The sequence below is a fragment of the Porites lutea genome, chromosome 1, assembly GCF_958299795.1.
Source record: "Porites lutea chromosome 1, jaPorLute2.1, whole genome shotgun sequence".
Lineage (NCBI taxonomy): Eukaryota > Metazoa > Cnidaria > Anthozoa > Scleractinia > Poritidae > Porites > Porites lutea.
In genome coordinates, this window is record NC_133201.1 from 5,325,920 (window position 1) to 5,343,419 (window position 17,500).

General features: G+C 40.7%; 2 protein-coding genes across 2 annotated transcripts in view; one reads left to right on the forward strand and one right to left on the reverse strand.

The window, feature by feature from the left end:
• LOC140936593 (uncharacterized) overlaps nucleotides 1–17,500 on the reverse strand; it is a 167,774-nt gene that overhangs the window by 87,829 nt on the left and 62,445 nt on the right. The window contains exons 48-65 of the mRNA XM_073386122.1: nucleotides 17,041–17,350; nucleotides 16,226–16,479; nucleotides 15,193–15,738; nucleotides 14,770–15,093; nucleotides 13,691–14,236; nucleotides 12,524–12,833; nucleotides 11,741–11,994; nucleotides 10,680–11,225; nucleotides 9,707–10,083; nucleotides 8,906–9,092; nucleotides 8,049–8,597; nucleotides 6,648–7,199; nucleotides 5,502–6,056; nucleotides 4,345–4,905; nucleotides 3,302–3,862; nucleotides 2,389–2,940; nucleotides 1,381–1,605; nucleotides 1–178 (exon numbers count right to left, since the gene is read on the reverse strand). The exon at nucleotides 1–178 is cut by the window's left edge and continues 158 nt beyond it. Coding sequence (XP_073242223.1) covers nucleotides 1–178; nucleotides 1,381–1,605; nucleotides 2,389–2,940; nucleotides 3,302–3,862; nucleotides 4,345–4,905; nucleotides 5,502–6,056; nucleotides 6,648–7,199; nucleotides 8,049–8,597; nucleotides 8,906–9,092; nucleotides 9,707–10,083; nucleotides 10,680–11,225; nucleotides 11,741–11,994; nucleotides 12,524–12,833; nucleotides 13,691–14,236; nucleotides 14,770–15,093; nucleotides 15,193–15,738; nucleotides 16,226–16,479; nucleotides 17,041–17,350 — 7,387 coding nt within the window. The remainder of the gene's footprint in view (nucleotides 179–1,380; nucleotides 1,606–2,388; nucleotides 2,941–3,301; nucleotides 3,863–4,344; nucleotides 4,906–5,501; nucleotides 6,057–6,647; nucleotides 7,200–8,048; nucleotides 8,598–8,905; nucleotides 9,093–9,706; nucleotides 10,084–10,679; nucleotides 11,226–11,740; nucleotides 11,995–12,523; nucleotides 12,834–13,690; nucleotides 14,237–14,769; nucleotides 15,094–15,192; nucleotides 15,739–16,225; nucleotides 16,480–17,040; nucleotides 17,351–17,500) is intronic.
• LOC140943368 (protein LZIC-like) overlaps nucleotides 1–17,500 on the forward strand; it is a 296,884-nt gene that overhangs the window by 48,630 nt on the left and 230,754 nt on the right. The window lies entirely within an intron of this gene.

Genomic DNA, 17,500 nt, shown 5'->3' on the forward strand with positions numbered 1-17,500 from the left:
TTGAGTGCGAAAGACTCTCGTTTTAAGTCCTCTCCTCGACTATCTGACTTCTTGTCGGCTATAACCACCAACACATTCTTTGCATTGGGACGAGTTTTGGCAGCAGCATTAAATAGCCTCGATGCCTCTTTAAGGACCAGAACCAATGCTGCAGAACGTCCGTTTTGGGGTATATTACCTTAAAGGAAAGACATATAAAAGAAAACATATTACATGACTTGAGAACCGCATATATCCCACATTTTTCACCTAGCGGAACAACTAGTTCAGCATCCATCAAGTCGGACAAAAAAAATTGAGCATGGAATGAAAAACAAAAACAACACGATCAGATTGCAGATCTGTCACACAAAATACAGAAAGTATGCTCAGAATTTCATCCACTTTTTTTTATTACAATTAGAGTATTAAGCTAGCCTCTTCTTAGGGGTTGGTCAAGCGTTCCTGCCTCACAAACCTCTGCTGAATCGAGCGGTAAAAAACGTAGACCAATCACAGCACACTTCCAGATCTGGGAGGTACACTTTGGACCTTGAGAAATTTCGCGCGATACTCAGCTAGAGAAAAGATCAGAAAGGTCTACAAAGGTGAAAGCCTTATACTTTCAGAACAACCTAGTTAGTTAACTCACACGCCTTCGTACTAGCTAATACTAACTTGAAGAATTTGGATTTTAAGAAAAAAAAACTTATCTTCGCCCATCAAGGATGAAAAAAAAGCTTTTAGCATTTTCCAAAAAAATTGTCCGTCTAGTCCGACCAATCCGTTCAACCCGTCCGTCTGTTTGTCTGACCAGTCTGTTCGTCCTGTCTGTCCTTCCGTTTGTCCGTCAGTGAAATACTAACTTAAAGATTTTGGTTTTCTTTAAAAAAAATCTTATTTTTGCCCATCAAAGATGAAAAAAAGCTTTTGGCATTTTCGAAAAAGTAGGTTCGTCCATCCGTACTACCTTCAAGAATTTGGATTTTTTAAAGAAACTTGTGTTCGCCCATGAAAAAAAAGCTTTTGGTATTTTCCAAAAAAATTGTCCTTCCGTTCGTCCATAAAATACTAACTCAAAGAACTTGGATTATTTTAAAAAAATCTTCATCGCCCGTGAAAGATAAAAGAAAGGATTTAAATATTGCCCGTCCGTCCGTCCATCCATCCGTCCATGAAATAATATATAGATTTAGCCGGGCTAAAAGCGAAGCTCTCATTAACTACATACTTACAAAAAAAAACAACAATAAAACGGCGATGGCAAAAACAACGACAACAAAATCAATGGATCTAATTAGCCAAAAAAATGTGTACGTGCATCACACTTTTTTGTACATTTCTTTGCCGTTGTTTTGCACGACTAAAACGTGGAACGTTTTGCAGTTACTGGTGTCTTACCTATAACTCTCTGTAAATCTTCATCAGAAGGAAGCTGTTGGTCAAATGACAATTCCGTTGTAAACGGATCCCCAAATGTGATCACACTGTAGTGAAATCGGTTGGAGCCAAACTTCTGCACGATCGCTTTGATAACGTCCTTCATCTTCTGGAAAATGGAAGGGCCATCCACTGATCTGGCACTGATAGCAAATACCAAATTCACTTCTGGAACCTTAGGGACATCTAAATAGATAAGACGACATTTTAAGCTCCAAATTAATGCTTCGTCTAGAAAGTATAATACTATGCAATCTGGGAGGGACGGTTAGACCATATTAGTCTTGCCTCCACCTAGCTTTAAATACGTAAACTCTTGAAGGCTCTTTTCAATTCAACGGAGATAGAATGGAATTAAGGGCGCCTCAAGTACCCATCAAGGTAGTTAAAGGCCGAGAATACCAGATAATAGTGGTTTAAAAAAAAGTGGAGCAGAAAAAATCCAAAAATCTATTTAGCTCCACTTATTACTTCACATGGGAAACAAAGAAAACCAATTTGAACATGTTTTAAGATTACAATCAAACATTGTCCAACTTAACGTTTGGAATATGTAGAAAATTTAGGCCGCGATTGTTGAAATGTTGATTAGTGCTATCCACGGGGTAAATCGATACTCGCTGAAGCCGTATTAGAAAAACTACTTGCAGTCTTATGGATAGAGATTTATCCACAGGATAGCACTATTTACCTTTTAAATAACTGAAGCCTGATCTCTAACTTGGAAATCGAGCCAAAAGTGTAACTTGAACCATATTTTTTTTTTACAGTGGCGGATCCAGACCTGCACATAAGGGGGGCACGGTCATCCAGACCCTCAGATAAGGGGGGGGGGGGGGCGGTCTCAAAAACGTTTTTTTCGGCTCTTCGGACCTCACTTTGGTCTAAAAATAAGGGGGGGCTCCCCTGGATCCGTCACTGCACCAGCCAAGGTTCAGGCGTGGAATAATTATTCAATACTTATCATACCTTTCAATGCCTTCCGCAAAATGATCTCAGCAGTGACTGATGGGTTGTCTCCTTCATCGAGACTGACAAGGTTTTCTTTGTTTGGAGTTATTGCGATACACTCAGCGACATCAGCCTCCTTGCCAAGGGCGACTGGGATAACCTTGGTGTTATCATTTTCTAAGGCCTTAGCCTGATTTTCTACATCATTTGGAGAACTCCCAGATTTCTTATCAGTAATAACCACTATAACTTTTTTAGCGTCTGACCGACCTTGTGTTGTTAAAAGCAATTTTGCTGCCTCAAGAGCCTTGTCTAACAATGCCCCAGAGCTCTTCTGCGCGCCATCCACTAAGCCAAGTAATGTTTTGTCGTCTACCAAAGCATCGTTGAAAGAAATCTTTATATTCGGCACATTTCCAAATGTTATGACAGCATAGTGAATACTGGATGTGCCGTAATTATCAATCATGGTCTTGATGATCTCTTTCATTTGCTGAAAGTTTTCTTGGCTCTTGAGGGCGTTAGCACTTATTGCAAAGACGAGGTCTGTTTTTGGTATGGACGGTGGATCTAAAGAAGGCAAAAAAATAAATTAATTAAACGGTTAACACCGAAAGCACTTTCTTTTCAATCTACGATTGGAACTGTACATTGCTTTGACATAAGGCTTTGTGCACTTGAATGCAACCTCTAGGAATTCAAGTAAATTTAATCAATTGTCACTGTTCTTCTGAACTTGCTTGTAAGTAAAATCGCAATCATCAATTGCAATAACAAATGGAACTTCGCATCGAAAGGTAATATTGACAACTGCCATAATTTGTTCTTGGTACCAAAAGCCGGAAATGGAATATAACCCAATGCTCACACTTACAATGACACCCTGCCTTCAATACGACTTCCACACCACTATTCTTTATGTAATCTTTACCTTGTATTATTTTTTCGAGGATTTCTTTACCGACGCTTGAGGGGTCGCCGTCCTTGTCAGTAGTAATAACATTTTTCTTGTTACTTGTGATGCTTTCCAGATGCTCGTCATCAACATTTGCTCCAACACCGACTGGTATGACCTGAATATCCTCTTCTTCTAAACCAGTAGCTGCTTTTCTAATCGCAATAGCATCATTGATTGACTTTTTATCCATAATGACCACCAGCACCTTTTTTGCACCAGGACGACGACTAGGCGCTTTATCAAACATACTCTTTGCTTCGTCTAAGGCTTTCTGTAAGTCGGGACTACCCAAGGGTGCGGGGAATGCGTCAAGAAGACTCATCAGCGTTCCTTTGTCGGGGAAGGTGTGCGAGAAAGGAATGTAGGTATTGGCTGAGTCCGCAAACAGGATGATACCGTATCTAATATTAGCAATTCCTTGGGTACTGACGATGTATTTCACGACGTCTTTCATGTTTTCGTAAGTCTCATTGGCTCTGATGTCTGTTACGCTGATTGCAAATCCAAGATCAACGTTAAGCGGCGGCATCGAATCTAAAAAATACGTTACCAGATATGCAATGAATTTAATGTTTCTTAATGCAAATGCAGATGTTAGAGGTAGTAAAATTGAAACAACTCAATTTTGTAGTCTGAGTGAGCTAACCAAAATGAGTTATTCTGACTTCTTTCCTTTAACATAATTGAAGGGGCCAACAGTTTTTAAAGGAAACATCTGAATTACAATTTAAAGCCATATATCTGCATCTCAGTATATTGATGATTTCTTCAGACCAAGCTCGTGTCTGTTTCCTCTTATTAATTGACAATGATACACATTAAACTTCCAACCATTTACCATGTGAAAATGGGAAGTCAGAATTAACATGTCATTCTGATTCAGTTGTGAAGACAGAGTCACTTGATTATGCCTTAAAGAAAAAAACATAGGACCCCTCACAACTTCAATTGTGGACATTCTCTCAGGTTGATCGTGGGGCCATTACTTTTCTAAAAGCCTTCACTTAAACGCTTACCGTTCATTGCTTTTTCCATTACTGCAACTGCAATATCTTTGGCAGTGTCAGACTCATCCGTCTCGATCACGTTGTCCTTATTCAGAGTTGTTCCCGCAGTTTCTTGTGGATCACTTTCTTTGCCGAACGTAACAGCGATAACTCGGACGCCATCTTGAGCAAGCGATTTCGCCGCAACATCCACGGCAGTCTCATCACTGTCCGAAGTCTTATCCATAGCTACCACAACAATCCTTTTAGCACCGGGTCGAGTGAGTGTTGCATTGTTAAGCAGCTCACTTGCTTTCTTCAGTGCCCTGCTCAAATCGACCCCTTCACTATTCTTTGAAATGTTCTGCAGCTTTGCTCTAATTCCCTTGGAGTCGATTTGCTCTCCAAAATCTAGCTCTACATCTGGATACTTTCCGAATGTGATGATACTGTACCGCACAGACGATGAGCCGTGGGTATTTAGAATCTCAGCAATCACTGATTTCATTTTAATGAAGTTATCATCTGACTTCAAAGCTGTAGCACTGAGGGCAAATAAAAGATCTAGCTTCTCCACCTTGACAGGAATATCTAGGTGAAGAAAACAAAAGGAGATTCGCAGAGGTCACAGCCATTTTCAAAGCACTTAGAGAATTTTTTATCTGTTATTGAGACTGTTTCTATTAAAAAAAAAAAAACGAAGATCGCAACCCAAGGTCAAGCCCGAACCTCAAACCCGGACCTTTCGCATCCTAATTTCTCCCCCTCGCCAGTACACTACCACACCGACCTCTGGCACATTAACTACCAACTGTCTTTCTTAACTGATACATCAATACACTTTACCAAGCCCTTTCCATAACTTTTTAAGGTTAATTCAACTAGGACTTCAATGTCGTTCTTTTTAAGACCATTCAAAAACGTATCGTTTGCGCTATTGTAACTTCATCCAGGAATATATTCCATCTATCACGACTAAAGGTTTGGTTACGAATGGTGACATCGACCGTTAAAAAAGGCAACGATCGTTTACGAAAGTGAAATAGGCGTCGGAGCTCTCATAACCCGCCGCACCATGTCTTACGTAGGTCTTGTAGCAAAATTGAAAATGCAAAATTAAGTTTTACACAGCAAAGAGTATGATCACGTTACCGAACTCCTAATGTCTTACTTTGTCTAGTGGTTACCTTCAAGTACTTTAATCATGATCCTCTCGGCAGCTTTCTCTGGGTTCTCATCTTCTCCCATTTCCACCAGATAATCTTTGTCAGACGTGAGTTCGGTCAGTTCCTTAGCGCTTGCGTCTTTTCCGATCGCCACAGGTACAACTTTCACACTGGATTCTTTCAGTTCTTTTGCCTTAACCTTCGAGTCGGCCCGATCGCCAGACTGCTTCTGATCCATAATGACGACCAAAACCTTTTTGGCGTCGGGTCTAGCGGTGTTTTCAAACAGCATCCGCGCATCATCAAGCGCTTTATCCAAAGCTGCACCGCTTGGTGTAGAGGCGCTGTCAACCCTTTTCTTTAAAAGCTCAGAACTTAAGAGTTCACTCTCTGTGAAGCTAACTATTCTTGAGGGAAGACTGCCAAACAAAATAAGGCTGTAACGGATGTCACTTTTTCCATAGCGATCGATGACTGCTTTGATCGTGTCTTTTATCTGTTGCAAGTTTTCTTCAGCGTCTACAGAACCAACACTTATTGCAAAGGCCAGGTCAAGCTTTGGTATCTTTGGAAATTCTAAAAATAAAGAACATTGTTTGACTATGCAAATATCCAAAAACCCATAAATGCTACGAAGAAATTTATCTTGGTCAACTCACAAAGATTCATTGCATAAGCTAGTGTATTTCTGAGACAAAAGCCAGGTAGATGCCAAAAGTGGACTCATTTTCATTGGGAGAGAGGATGATCGCCCCCTTCAACCGATCGCGCTTGCACAACAAGTGGAAAAGAAAGTGAGAAAACTGGTATAAGAAAACACCAAACGGTATTCAACTTTTGTGTAACTGATATTATCATGAATTGTACCTTTTTGCTCATCTCTAGTACAGAAAAGAATCCCTTTTATAAAGAAGGTAAGGAATAGGTACTACTATGCTCGATTAACTTCCCAAAATATCAAGCAACACACTTAGAAGGCCGAGTAAGCCGATGTGGCAGAAAATTCCCAGCCACAAGACTTTGAGGGTCAATTGATAACAGAACTGTGCCAAATGGTCATTGAACACGCATGAAGGTATTACTTTTTTTGTATTTCTAATGAAAGAAACAGTTTAAGCACAAATTTACCATCATGTAATTTGGTACTATTGGTAGTCTCTCACTCACCTTTCAAGACCTTATCAGTAATTTTTTTTGGCCAAGTCCTAGGCTCGGGAACTGGACAAACTGCAATCTCGGGTTTGTATGTGACCAAGACTTCTATTTCATCTACATCAACTTCAGGGCCGACAATAGCTGGGACAATCGTGACGTTATTCGCCTTAAGCGGTTTTGCAGCTTCGACGATTTCCCCACGCCCATTTGTTGACTTTTTGTCTATGAAAATGACGAGTACTTTTCTGCTGCCAGGTCTGGAAGACGCTTTCTCAAACAAGTTCTGAGCCTCTTTTAAGACTCTCTCTATGTCTGGGTCACCATCTGGGCGACTTAGCTGCTGTATTATTGTACGTAATTGATCCTTGTCACGGTAGGCACCGAAATTAAGATCAACAGAGGAATTGCTGCCAAATGTGACCACTGCGAAGCGCATTTTCTCTGTACCGTATTGCTTGATGATTGAATCCACTGCGTCTTTCATCTTGTCAAACGTGTCGTCTGCATCCACAGCTGCAGCGCTCAACGCAAACAGGATATCAATCTCAGGGATATCTGGAGTATCTTAAGCACAAACAGTACAAACTCTGTTAGAAACTGTGAGTGGGTAGCGATAATTGTTGCCATTAAGGCTGTCTACTGTAACCTATTGGAAAGTCTAAGATGTCACAACGGAAACGACAACGAGAACGTACAAAAAGCGATAAGTTTAATTAGCAAAAAAAAACACTGCACTTAAATCATGCTTTGTGCTACATTTCTCTGCCCTCAATGAACGACTACAACTAGAACTTGCCTAATTTCACTTTCATTTTTTATGGACTAACACATTTTACTGGAATTCAACTCCAGGAGGGTTGTCCTCTACACTTTAAAAAGAGAGCGAGTTGGAAGAATAGTTTCAAAGAACGCAAATTCATCTTTCCAAATGGCGTTACTGCCACCATCACCGTCTTGGTATCTTGACTTAAGCCTCGAATAACATAATACTGCACAGTAGCTAATCGACATGATCACTGACGTCCACGAAGGTATGAGATTTTCCAAGACAGGGTTAACCAGTAGTCACAATCACAATCGCACATGTTTATGCCATCAAAAGACCAATATGTTCCTGCATATCACCAGGTCCAAAAACCACTTGGCAAGGAATTCATAATAGTATCGCATTTCACGTGCCTTATTCTTCGAGAACGAATCGTAATGTCCAACATATTAAACAAATGACAGATAAGTGTTTGAACATCAATTGGTTTTAAGTTAAGCATTTAGCGCGAACGTCGCTTACACTGTGACTTACACCGAATCGTACGATACAACTCTCTTTAAATTTAATTGACTTTATTATCATCAATTATCCAATGCACTATGGCGTGTTACCCTGAAGCTATGCAATTTACTAAAATTCCTCACCTTTGTCAATAATAATGATTATCTCTTTAGCCACTGTATCTGGATTGTCGGTTGTATTTGTGAGGATGGAGGTTGGGCTTACAACATCCACTTCTGGTTTATCAACCTCGTTGCCCACACCCACTATAACCACTCTAACACCGTCATCTTCTAAGAGCCTGGATGAGGCCTTGATGTCATCTGTCTTGCTATTTGATTTTTTGTCTACAATGACAACAAGTATGTTTTTCGCAGTTGGTCTTTTCATGGCTGCATCCTTAAAGAGATCTCTGGCTTTGTCCAATGCTTTATCGAGAGACGCTAGGCCACGTTTATGGTCGATTAAATTAATGGCTCTTTTTCGATCTTCGATTGTTATTTGGTAAGTGAAGTTCAAGTGAACAACAGGAGCTTCTCCAAAGGTTAGAACACTGTAGTAAACGCCAGCTGACGGGTAATTGTCAATAAAAGATTTAATGATGTCCTGCATTTGTTTAAATGTTCTGTCCGAGTCCTCTGAATTAGCACTGATTGCAAAACCAAGATTGACCTCAACTAATAGCGCAGGCTCTGAAAACAAAAAAACAGACAAAAAGCAGTCATTCCTCTCAAAGATGGAGTTAATGATAGGGGGATAACGTGTCGGTCTTGTGTAGGTGTCCGGCGAATAGAATCAGAACGCGATCAAAAAACGAAAGGGCCGTACCGTACAGTAGGCGTCCGTTTTAGAGAGATTAACTGTATAGATTTATACCTAATCAGGGAACTTAAAGCTTTCATTTCAAAAATTTCAGTTACGACTCAAGCAGAGTTTTCTATGTCCAGCAACTAACACCTTTCTGACCACGGCCCTCCTCCTGAACGACTAATACATGTACCTTTAATAGCCTTCTTTATTTGTTCATCAATGGTGTTTTTAACATCTTTGGGGGCATCTGTTGGTTCTACTAGTTCAATGCGATCTTCATCGTCGGTTGCTGGTTTAAGGTTTTCCTTTGTTACTTCACTTCCGATGATAACTGGGATAACAGTAACTCCTCTCCTTACAAGCGTTCGAGCATTTCTCTGCAAAGAAAATTAAAACAAACAAATAAACAAACAAGCAAACAAACAATCAAACAAATAAGGTCTGCAAGATCTACATTGCACTGCAGCAAGCGTCATTATAGTATTGTTTATTCCTTGGGTAAAAGGGAAAGATTGTTACAGAGCAAAGCCGTCAACAAGGGTATATGTTAACAGAAGATTACAAAACACGCCCTCACATTCGCGGTTTATGCCAAAGAAGTCATTCTGACTTCACGCAACAATCTCATATGGGAAGTTTTTATTTCCTTAAACTTTCGCTAGTATGTTTAGATCATGGATTCCTTTTAGCTTTATTGAAGGTTCGTCATTTTACTTTCACAGTGACTCCAATAGAGTCAATAGAGGCAGGTCTAGTAGTGTCAATGAGCTTAGTATTTGTCATCTCTTGCAAGCCACAACGGTCAATCAGAAAACAAAATAGGCCTATTTTTGTTCGAAAACTGCGGGTTCTATTTGGCTTTTGACGTTTGGGCTCATCTGATTATCTTGCACCCAACTGACTACTCCTCTTGAAAGAAGCGGCCCTGCTGAAAAGTTCTAATCAACAAAAATTCTGCCCGTGCTGAAAACAACTAAATACATTCACCTACCCGTACAAAGTTTGGATCACTTATTGATTTTTTGTCCATGATCACTATGAGGATTTTTGTGGCCTCATCGCGCGTTGAATTGGCAAACAATGTTTCCGCCATTTCTAACGCTGCTTCTAAATTTGGAGAACTTGACGTTGACGTTAACTTTTCTTCGACAGCTGTCTGGAGGTCAGCGGTGTCTGTAATTTGATCTGTAAAAGGAATCCTTAAATCTGCTGATGAACCAAATACGATAAACCCATAATGCACTCGGTCAGCGCCGTAAGATTCAACCATCATCTGGACTGTTTTCTTCACTAGTTTTAGGTTGTCTTCTGTGGCACCTGGGGCAACACTGACGGCAAAGCCAAGGTCTAATTGTGGGCCCTTAGGGTCTGTGTAGATGGAATGTAGAAAGCATTAGCTGGCGGCACTATCAAACCTGAAACACCTTAAAGGAGCTTAATCAATAATGTGGTCGAAGAACTTTAGAGGATCTCTTAAAAGACAGTTGATCCAGAACGTTTGTGGACAAAGCGAACTTGATAAAAGACCAAAACGAATTGCGACACTTATTAGCATTTTACCCGATGGACGCTCCAGGAGACTCTTGACCTAGATAAAGGAGATATTGTAGGAACAAATTTAGTTCGAGGGAGGTAAGGCCTGAAACCTTTGTTAGTAAACGTTGGAGACTGCAATTGGCGCTACGACTTCGTTGATGGAAAGCATTTTCTCTTGATCTTCAAGAAACAAATGTGATTCTGATATGCGTTTAGACACGTACTCATGCCTGATTGATTCTGAATCAGACCTTGGAAGCGGAAGAGGCTTTTAAACCCAACTGTGCGTTTAATCAGCCCAAGAGGAACTCTCTGAGAAAAAGGTCTACCTTAATGGTAATGCAGCCTCACTCAAATGGTTACGGGTTGAGCATAAAAAGTGGAACAAGTGTTAACGAAAACAGCTGTAAAAAAGTTCACTGATTTACCTGTCAAAACTAGCACCATAATTTTACCGGCCAATTCTCTTGGATCCTCATCAGATGTTGTCTCTGTAACATTATGAGAAGTGAATTTTTCTAGTTCCTTGGGATCAGCTTCATCGCCAATCACAACACTTATAAGTATGATGTCTTGCTGTGTAAGGCGCTCAGCTTCGGCCTTGATGTCCTCTTGACTGGCGTCAGACGCTCGATCAGATATAACCACAAGAACCCTCCGGGCACCGGGTCTTCCACTGTTTTTGAACATTTTTATTCCTTCCTTGATAGCGCCGGGTATGTCTGGGTTTCCAAACTTTGGAATCAGCTTACTGATGGCTGTTTGAAGATTACTGTCAAGATTTTGCTGGATTGGCAGAGCTTCTGTGTCTTGCCCAAATACAATTACACCCACTCGAATGACATCCATAGAGTAAGTGTCAAGAACTGAAGTAATTGTGTCTTGCATCTGTTGGAAGTTTTCTAGCCATTTCTGGGAGGTGGCAGAGATTGCGAAGACGATGTCAGTGTCAGGAATACGTTGCTGTTTTACAGCTGTGGAAAACCATAGTGTACTATAAGAATAACTGTCAATATCCGAAAACCGTGAACACCTAAAATATTCAGCAATGGTTGTTTGCGTTGTAGCCAAACAAAATAAAGATCAGGACAAAAAAAACCCACAAACTACATCTCCTGATCGGCTATTTCCTTGCAACGCAATAACATTCCAGAACAAGAAAAGTTTCTGGTGTTGACGGTTTGGCGAGTTTCACAGTAACAGAAACTAATCGACAACCCAAAGATAGTTCAGCGACCCTGAGGCTTAAGGAAACTGAATTGTGGTATGGAATTGCTCAAGAGATGGTCCTAAGTTTATCAACGTTCATATTTCTGTTTGAACAGGTACATACTTTTGTATCAAAATCTATCAGCAAACCGTAGATGCCAGTAGTCATTTTTCAAGAAGAAAACTAGTGGATGCATTGGCTGTTACCATGTTCCCATGGTAACAGCATCACGAATACCACCAAATAGCAATGGTCGGCAGTAAGTGTGGAGCAACTTACCAGAGAAACTCATCCCCATGATTTTCTTGGCAAGTTCTTCAGGAGTGATATTCGTGGATTCCTTGATAACAGCGTCTTTACGGTTGGTTATTTTACTTAATTCTGTTGGATCTGCTTCATCACCAATCGCCACAGGAATAATAACAACATCCTCTCCATACAATTCCTTGGCGGCTTGCAGTTTTTTCGTGTCATCAGTATCCCCAACAGACTTCTTATCAACCAATATCACAAGTATTCTCTTGACGCCAGGTCTAACAAAAAACGATAACAAACGAAACAGAAATGAGAAAATCGCAGTTCTGAGTGTCAGAACCACGGTTGACACATTCCATTTAAAACGGCGGTTTCACCGCAGAGAACTATTTACCAACGACATTTGTCGTGAATGACTATATATGATGTAGATAGCTTCTTTAAAAAACGGGCCGAAGTTTCCTAGTACTGACGTAATTTGCATGTTTTATGTTCTGAATAATCTAGAAGAAATTCTGCCACAATTCTGGGATCAATTTAGTTTTCTGGGAAACTGCCCACCTACCCCTCCCCTAAGCTAACCTTAACACTTACTTCTTACTTAGGGGGAGCGGTAGGTGGGCAGTTTCCCAGATAACTAATTGATCCCAATTTTGGATGCTTTTGACCAAAAACTCAACATTCGCCAACACGCTACCCCGCTAAGGGGAACAACGCTAAATAGTCTGGCACAAGTTGTTTTTACTCGTAGGTAACGTCACGTAAAATGCCGTTTATCAACAAACCCAATATAAGAAAATCTATTACCTTTCAGGCAAGTCAAGATATATCTTTTTAGCTTCCTTCAAGGCCACATCAATTCTTGGGCTCCCGCTTGGCTGGCGAATGCTTCTTACGAGGGAGATCAGGGTTTTTTCGTCTTGGTTTTGACCCGCGACATTTATGACTGGTTGGACTTGATTTCCAAACGCAACAGCTAAATAGCGCAGCTTGAGAGTGCCGTAAGTATTGATGATCTCTGCTATGGTGTTCTTCATTAGTGTCGATGTAACGCTTGAATCCTTGCCAGTTGCGCTAAACGCAAAGAAGAGTTCGATTTCTGGAGTAGGGTTAAGGCCTGAAATGGAGAAAATGGAAATGGAAAATGGAAAAAAGCCAACGTTGCTAAGAAGAACACCTTAGCAAAAGATCCTGCGCCCACAACGTAGAGATAGAGAATCTATTGTATCTTACAACTATTGTTATCATTTAGTATATACTAAAACAGTGGATAGTGTTTTTCGCGCGCTCTGATTGGCTACTCAAAGTCGGGATGTCCAGTGCTATTAACTGATTCATCTCCAGCTTCTCCGAGCGAGCAACGCCAAACTTGCGTAAGTTAGGAGCCAGTGGTTAATATGTACCGGGCCGCAAAGCGATCGACTGATAAATTTCTTTGTGATCTAACTTAATTAGAATAGATCACAGCGACAGAATTAAATGTAAGTAAATGTTGGTCGAATCACGAAGTTAGCCTGCGCCACAGACGAAACCAAACTCTGGTCAAGTCCGTCAGCGAAACACCGCCGAAATCCATGTTCTGGGAACCCAGCTCAGCCGTGTACCAGGATTTGAGTACGCGCCATGATTAGCCCGTCAAAAACCCATTGTGAATTTGGCAATCAGGATGGAAGGAAAATTAAAACGCCCTTCCGTTAATTCGTTGAATCTGTTTAGGACCCAGAACAAGGATCTCGCCGCTGCTTCGCAGACGTCACTAATCGTGGTTAAGTTACGTCTGCGTCGAAGGCTACCATGAAGTGTGCGTCGTATTTATAGTTTCTTCACCAACTACATTCACTTTTATATACATTAAGATAACACTGCAATTAAAACTCGGGAGCATTCACTTGAACGGTGATTGACAATTCCTTAGTCAGTCTAGAAATTTAACAAGGGCGGTTAATACACTGTAGAAATCTCAGATGTCCATACCTCCTTTCAACACTTCCCCGATCTTTTTCACGACGTTCTTGGCATCCTTACCACCAGTGGCTGGAATGACACTCTTTTTATTCGGTGTGATTTTCCCGACCGTTTCAGGAACAGAACTCATGTTCAAGAGAACAACAATAATCTGTATCCCTTGATCTTCCAACGCCTTTGCCGTCCCACCAGCAGCAATCCCTTCAGCATCTCCAGTTGGCTCTTTGTCCGTGTAGATAACCACTGCCTTTTTGCTGCTTTTTCGGCTATTCGCGAGAAGTTTCTCTGCTGCCTTAAGTGCCAGATCAAGCCTAGAATTGACACCAATCCTTGGAGTGATATCCTCGATGATGGTTTTAACTTGGCTCTCTGAAGAAAAGTTGGTTTGGAAATTACTTATAAGTTTCACTGCTGAGTCGAAAGTGAGAAAGCTGTATTTTGTTTCGCTAACGGGATGCTTGTCCAAAAGCTCCAGGCTTATTTTCTTGAACCCTGGAAGGTTCTGTGCACCAACAGAAACAGCGATGACGAAATCGTGCTTTCCTCTTTTTTCATCTATAAAGTAGAAGAACAGTAATAATAAAAATAATTGACCAAACTGAATTTATGAAGCGATTTATGAATTCGACATGCTCAAAGCCATGTTAGCCGTAATCCTGGGTCAACCATAGAGCATGCAAGTTGTCTCAGTAACTTAACCTGATTTTTAGGATTTGCACTCTTACGAGAAAACATGGCCCCTCATATTTGGCTGCTAGTTGTTAATTTGTCTAATAACCATATGTCGGCGCAATTAGTACGGGTAACAGCATGATTTGTAGTGATATTTGGCATAAATACCGCGAGTGATATTTCGAAATTGTTATATGTAATTTTGAAATATCACAAGTGGTATTTATGCCAAATATCACTACAAATCATGCTATTATTTGTTTACACTACTACGCGCAAAGGGTTTGCAATTTTCACATGTAGGTATTTCAAATTAAGCTGAAATACCACTGCTCTCAGCCAATCAAATTTCAGAAATTTCTCGTGTAGTAGTGTAAAAGAAGTAGTCTTTTTTAAAATATCATTTTATCATTTACCTTCAAACACTTTGTTCATAATCCTGGTTTTTAAATCTATCACGTATATATCAGTAGACGCATTCACCATGTTTGCCTTCTCAGGTGTCATTTCTTCGAGTTCAGCATGGTCAACTTCATCACCGATAGCTACTGGAATAACCTTTATTTCGTCCTCTTCCAAACGCTTTGCGCCACGTCTCAAACGAATGTGATTCTGATATGCGTTTAGATACGTACTCATGCCTGATTGATTCTGAATCAGACCTTGGAAGCGGAAGAGGCTTTTAAACCCAACTGTGCGTTTAATCAGCCCAAGAGGAACTCTCTGAGAAAAAGGTCTACCTTAATGGTAATGCAGCTTCACTTAAATGGTTACGGGTTGAGTATATAAAGTGGAACAAGTGTTAACGAAAACAGCTGTAAAAAAGTTCACTGATTTACCTGTCAAAACTAGCACCATAATTTTACCGGCCAATTCTCTTGGATCCTCATCAGATGTTGTCTCTGTAACATTATGAGAAGTGAATTTTTCTAGTTCCTTGGGATCAGCTTCATCGCCAATCACAACACTTATAAGTATGATGTCTTGCTGTGTAAGGCGCTCAGCTTCGGCCTTGATGTCCTCTTGACTGGCGTCAGACGCTCGATCAGATATAACCACAAGAACCCTCCGGGCACCGGGTCTTCCACTGTTTTTGAACATTTTTATTCCTTCCTTGATAGCGCCGGGTATGTCTGGGTTTCCAAACTTTGGAATCAGCTTACTGATGGCTGTTTGAAGATTACTGTCAAGATTTTGCTGGATTGGCAGAGCTTCTGTGTCTTGCCCAAATACAATTACACCCACTCGAATGACATCCATAGAGTAAGTGTCAAGAACTGAAGTAATTGTGTCTTGCATCTGTTGGAAGTTTTCTAGCCATTTCTGGGAGGTGGCAGAGATTGCGAAGACGATGTCAGTGTCAGGAATACGTTGCTGTTTTACAGCTGTGGAAAACCATAGTGTACTATAAGAATAACTGTCAATATCCGAAAACCGTGAACACCTAAAATATTCAGCAATGGTTGTTTGCGTTGTAGCCAAACAAAATAAAGATCAGGACAAAAAAAACCCACAAACTACATCTCCTGATCGGCTATTTCCTTGCAACGCAATAACATTCCAGAACAAGAAAAGTTTCTGGTGTTGACGGTTTGGCGAGTTTCACAGTAACAGAAACTAATCGACAACCCAAAGATAGTTCAGCGACCCTGAGGCTTAAGGAAACTGAATTGTGGCATGGAATTGCTCAAGAGATGGTCCTAAACAGGTACATACTTTTGTATCAAAATCTATCAGCAAACCGTAGATGCCAGTAGTCATTGTTCAAGAAGAAAACTAGTGGATGCATTGGCTGTTACCATGTTCCCATGGTAACAGCATCACGAATACCACCAAATAGCAATGGTCGGCAGTAAGTGTGGAGCAACTTACCAGAGAAACTCATCCCCATGATTTTCTTGGCAAGTTCTTCAGGAGTGATATTCGTGGATTCCTTGATAACAGCGTCTTTACGGTTGGTTATTTTACTTAATTCTGTTGGATCTGCTTCATCACCAATCGCCACAGGAATAATAACAACATCCTCTCCATACAATTCCTTGGCGGCTTGCAGTTTTTTCGTGTCATCAGTATCCCCAACAGACTCCTTATCAACCAATATCACAAGTATTCTCTTGACGCCAGGTCTAACAAAAAACGATAACAAACGAAACAGAAATGTGAAAATCGCATTTGATTCACGTCGACTGATAAAGGGAAAATGGCAACTGAGTGTCAGAACCACAGTTGACACATTCCATTTAAAACGGCGGTTTCACCGCAGAGAACTATTTACCAACGACATTTGTCGTGAATGACTATGTATGATGTAGATAGCTTCTTTAAAAAACGGGCCGAAGTTTCCTAGTACTGACGTAATTTGCATGTTTTATGTTCTGAATAATCTAGAAGAAATTCTGCCACAATTCTGGGATCAATTTAGGTTTCTGGGAAACTGCCCACCTACCCCTCCCCTAAGCTAACCTTAACACTTACTTCTTACTTAGGGGAGCGGTAGGTGGGCAGTTTCCCAGATAACTAATTGATCCCAATTTTGCATGCTTTTGACCAAAAACTCAACATTCGCCAACACGCTACCCCGCTAAGGGGAACAACGCTAAACAGTCTGGCACAAGTTGTTTTTACTCGTAGGTAACGTCACGTAAAATGCCGTTTATCAACAAACCCAATATAAGAAAATGTATTACCTTTCAGGCAAGTCAAGATACATCTTTTTAGCTTCCTTCAAGGCCACATCAATTCTTGGGCTCCCGCTTGGCTGGCGAATGCTTCTTACGAGGGAGATCAGGGTTTTTTCGTCTTGGTTTTGATCCGCGACATTTATGACTGGTTGGACTTGATTTCCAAACGCAATAGCTAAATAGCGCAGCTTGAGAGTGCCGTAAGTATTGATGATCTCTGCTATGGTGTTCTTCATTAGTGTCGATGTAACGCTTGAATCCTTGCCAGTTGCGCTAAACGCAAAGAAGAGTTCGATTTCTGGAGTAGGGTTAAGGCCTGAAATGGAGAAAATGGAAATGGAAAATGGAAAAAAGCCAACGTTGCTAGGAAGAACACCTTTACAAAAGATCCTGCGCCCACAACGTAGAGATAGAGAATCTATTGTATCTTACAACTATTGTTATCATTTAGTATATACTAAAACAG